The sequence below is a fragment of the Euwallacea fornicatus genome, unplaced genomic scaffold (assembly GCF_040115645.1).
Source record: "Euwallacea fornicatus isolate EFF26 unplaced genomic scaffold, ASM4011564v1 scaffold_57, whole genome shotgun sequence".
NCBI classification, from domain to species: domain Eukaryota; kingdom Metazoa; phylum Arthropoda; class Insecta; order Coleoptera; family Curculionidae; genus Euwallacea; species Euwallacea fornicatus.
Window position 1 is genome coordinate 848,120 of NW_027096025.1, and position 4,992 is coordinate 853,111.

Here is a 4,992-nt window from a genome sequence, read left to right on the forward strand (position 1 = left end):
CCACCCTGTATAGACGTAGCATGTAATAGCTAAATCTCTGCTGGAAGAGTGTTTCGCCAGTGCAATTTATATACTCGGTTTGATACCAGAAGTCCATTTCTCAGTCGGAGACAGTGCTTTCCCATTAAAGGAATATTTGCTGATGTAAAAAAGGGGGAGTTACTTTTAATTATTCCCCTTTTTTTAGTATAAATTAGGTGCTTCTTTCTTAAAACTTGTATATGTTTTTGTTACTTATTAACAGAGTCGCACACGTACAACTTGATTATAAATGACGCTAAAGAAAGAGAGCGATCAAACCGTCTTTCCAGTCTTAAGTATAAAAAAACTGGACACTAACCATGGGCGTACCCTAACTAGGGTGCATTTAAAACTGTTTAGCATAGCATAAAGGCAGTTATCGTGCAGGATTTCATTCCTTATAAAAGGTTCTGACTCTAAACGCATACACTGCTCTTTTAAAACCATAAGGAATACCGCTAGGAAAATTCCTGCCGACAAGGCACCTTATGCTTAATCTTCAGAGCAGCGTTGCGATTCCATCCTGCACGATAACGCTAGCCATAGGAGTAACGCAGGGAATACATCACCCAGGCCTACCTCATGACAAATAAAAAAAATTATAATAATAGTAAAATAATTATTAAATCCCAAACATGCCGTCCGCCTTAAAAGGCCTTGGCTTTTAACGCTACAACGAATATAATACACTTAATCTACAGGTAATGGACATATTTTATAAAAACAACGTTTTAAAAGTACCGATTGAGTTTTTATGAGTACTACACGAGCCACCTTGTCCTTTCCGCAAAAACCTTCCACGACCTTTCCTAATTTCCACTTCATAAGGGGGCATTGTCATCTTTTTTTAACACTAACGCACCAACAGTCAGACTATCATGATTCTGCTTCCACTTAGTTCGTTGTTGAAGCTCTGCAATATATTCTTTGCTCCATCTGGTCCAAAGGTGCTGCTTTAGTTATTGTAGATGTTGATATAGCGACAATCGATTTGCGGGAAAACTTCTTAAATCTTCACGCATCAACGAATTAAGTTGTCGTCCGATGATTATGTTGAAATAAATAATATTCCAAATGCTACTTCAATAGTCGTTCGCTTTCGTTTTTTTTTTACGTTTAGTTTATGAAGACAGCAAGCGATATACCGAGAGTCTAATAATGTAAACAGTCAATTTATGCTTATGTAAAACGATAATCGTTGTTTAGAAAATGGAGTAAGTCAGTCGCCCTCGTGCCTCTCGAGATTTCGGTCGTTGTCTCTTCCTTTACCATTCATCAATTACATATTTTTCTTTTACTATTCAACTGTGTTTCATTAAAATCCACTGGCAAATCCAACAGATTAGATGTGCAGGCGTCGGTGGCGTGAGATCCTGGGGATCAGAGGATAGGGGTGAAATGGGTCGACAGTTCGTTATTGCCTCAACTTCACATAACAAAGTGCAAAAATTCTCGAAAGTTAGCGGAATGTTGTTAACTACCAGCTTTAAGTGAGCCTTCATGCTTTTAATGCCTGCCTCCCAAAGGCCACCAAAGTGAGGCGATTGAGATGGTATGAAATGCAACTCTATTTCTTCTTTGCATAAGCTCGATACCAATTCGCTTTCATTTAGCTTAATAAACTGCCGTAATTGCTTTAATTCTGAATGTGCCGATACAAAATTGCCGCCATTGTCTGAATAAACCACTGAAGGCTTAACTCGTCGCAAAGCTAATATAAAAGCTTCCTTTGTAAGGTCAGTTACTAATTCTAAGTGAACCGCCTTTGTTAAAAATGAAACAAAAAGACAAACATAAGACTTTGCAATTTTGGCACCACGACCAGCCCGACTCTTTAGCAAAAAGAGATCTGCATGGTCGACATCTACAATATCAAAGGGGCGGTTGGGTGTTAGTCGGTTTTCGGGTAAGTCGCCCATAATGGGTTTCAGCATTTTGGGATTATATCTAAAACATCTTAAATATTTATGTACAATTTGATCGGATAGCGACCGACCTGACAATGGCCAATAAATCTCCTGTATTGAAGCCAATAAATGTTGAGGTCCACAATGATATAAATTTAAATGCTCGTGGACAAAAATTTATTTAGTGAAGTGGTGCCTTCGAGGCAGGATCAGTGGGTGTTTTTTCTCAAATCTGAACTTTGCAATTTCCAATCTTCCACCCACCCGTAAGAACCCGAAATCATCAACAAATGGCTTTAAATCAAGAATCTTTAATGAAGGTTTTATTTTATTTGCCTTTTATTTGTACAAATTCCTCAGAAAAACACTCTTCTTGCACATGTCTAATCAATAATTTAAAGGAACAATCAACCTACCTTTTCTCAATGGACCGTAATTGCGTTCATTTGAACTCTTACTACAATTGTATGCCAACCTGCGTAATAAAGCGACTATTCTCTTTAACCTTACCAATTTAGAAAATCTCTCAATAATATAAATGTTTTCTTTTTTTAACGAACTAGTTGCGCAATATGTTTTTGCCTTATGCAAATCGGGTAAATTATCGCTTCGACCAGGAACGTTCGGCCATTCGTTTTTCTGCAACCTTAAAAAATGCGGTCCATGCCATCATATGCTTAAGTTTTTAATTTCCGAACATTTTACTCTTCGCGATAGATAATCTGCCGGATTGATTCACTTCGAACATGCCTCCACGTATCATTCTTGGTCATTTCTTGAATTTCAGAAACTCTATTGCTCACAAAGGTTTTTAACTCATTTGGCGAAGTCTTCATCCATCCCAAAACAATTGTGGAGTCTGTCCAAAGGTGATTTTTTTCTATCCTTAATCTTAGCGCGTGAGAGACCCTTTTCACAAGTTTAGCGGTAAGCGCGGTTCCACAAAGCTTTAAACGGGGCAAAGTCACCGTTTGTTGTGGTGCGACTTTTTCTTTAGCTGCCAAAAGATATACGTTTACCTCACCATTTTCGCGCAAAGACTTTAGATAAACACAAGCTTCGTATGCTTTTTTGGAACTATCAGAAAAAGAATGCATTTCAATGGACGTGGCCGATGCGAACAGTGCATGCCGTTCTATTCTGAGCTCGTGCAGAAACTTTAATTCTGACGTAAAAGCAGACCAAACTACAGCAATATTATGGGGAAAAACATCATCCCATGATAATTTCTCTAACCATAGACTTTGGAGAAGAATTTTTACATTAATTACGCATGGACTTATAATACCCAAGGAATCAAAAATTTTAGAGCTTTCAGACAATATTGATCGCTTGGTAATTTTTTTTTAATGAACTATGTCATTCAGTTTATACATTAACTTGTCGCCAATGGGGTTCCATATTAAACCAAGTTTTTTTTTAGCTATCTTCTCCGAATTCAACAATTTTAGCTAACGGATCATGAGTGGGGATTTCATCTAATATGCTAGAATCATTGGAACAAAATTTTCGCAAACCAAAGCGGCCTTCTTGAAGGGTTTCAGAAATTAAATGACATATTCGTTTTGTATCCTCAACAGTATCTGCTCCTGTAAGCAATTCGTCTACGTAAAAATCCGTTTTTATGATCTCGGCTATATCAGGATACTTAATTTCAATATCAAGAGCCAATTGAAATGAATACCGAATCGCGAGAAAGGATGCCGACGTGGTGCCGTAGGTTAGGGTATTTAATTCGTAGCACTCTAACGAATTTTCAGGACTGAATCGCCATAAAATACGTTGTAACGGCCTATTATTTGTGGAAACCCAAACGGACCTATACATTTTTGTACAATCGGCTGATACGACAAACTTACTCTGTCTGAATCTAATTAAAATTGAGAATAGGTCTTGCTGTATCGTAGGTTCAGCCATCTGAATATGGTTTAATGAAAATCCGGTGCAACTTGGTAGTGATGCATCAAAAACGACACGAAGATTAGTTGTGATGGCATCTTCTCGACATACGCCATGATGGCACCTAAAATAATCGTCTGAGGAGGTATCATCAAAGTCGGCAACCTTGGTCATATACCCCAAATTTAGATATTCCGTCATAAAATCATGATACAATTTTTTATAATTAGGATTGGCACACAATTTACGCTCAAGATTTAAGAATCGTTTTTTGGCTTGTTCAAAAGAACTCCCTAACTTCGAGATTTTCAATTTTAAAGGTAATTTAACTACAAACGAGCCATCTTCGTTTCGCCTTGTGTTATCCAGAAAATGTTTTTCACAAGGTAAGCTCCTCGTCAGACAGCTTCTTTTCTGAAGTGCTAACATTTTCTGATTCCCAAAACATTCTTAGATCTTCATGAATTTGCTGAAAAATGTGGGCCTCAGTATTTACTAAACAACATTTTACAATAGATGACTTATCTACTTTGCCAACAGGACCAGTTACTATCCAACCGAACCTTGTACTTTGTAAAATTGGCAAATTAGCACTTAGACATAACTTTTCTTCATATAACAACTCCCATAATAAATCTGACCCAATTAGCATATCAACCTGCTGGGGCTCAAAAAATACAGGATCTGCTGGTTTACAATTAATGGGAAGAGTTATATGACCATTTACGAGTGTTGATCATTAATATAATGCTGGCCAGACGAACATATAAATATATAGCCGAATGTGACGGTTAGAAAACCATAAAGGTCTTAAACTAACTTTAAAGATGGTGAAAGGAGTTCAGGTTTCATTTATGGTTATTTATTGCAATCCTAAAATAGACTAAACAGATTGCTTGCCTTTACTAACGATAGCATGTTATTATTATAAAGAGGGTATCCAAAGAGGATAGTCAGTTCTTAGGTCCAAAGTTGTCACCAGATTAACTTGTGTCTAGATCGTTATTCGCTAAAGAATAAATTATTTGATAATTAAATAATATTTATCATTACGCTCACGACTTATCATATAAAATTGGCGCAGTCGGTAGGATCTTTTCGGTTTACTTTTAAAATTCGATAGTGTCGCAAATTCGTGAATTTCGGGAATTCCACACGATCAACA

At 37.0% G+C, this 4,992-nt stretch overlaps 1 protein-coding gene across 1 annotated transcript; it reads right to left on the reverse strand.

Annotated features, from left to right (window-relative positions):
* Positions 1 to 1,322: 1,322 nt before the first annotated feature.
* Positions 1,323 to 1,955, reverse strand: LOC136349762 (uncharacterized). The gene has a single exon (XM_066301489.1). The coding sequence runs from the start codon at positions 1,953 to 1,955 to the stop codon at positions 1,323 to 1,325; it is 633 nt and encodes a 210-aa protein (XP_066157586.1).
* Positions 1,956 to 4,992: the final 3,037 nt, after the last annotated feature.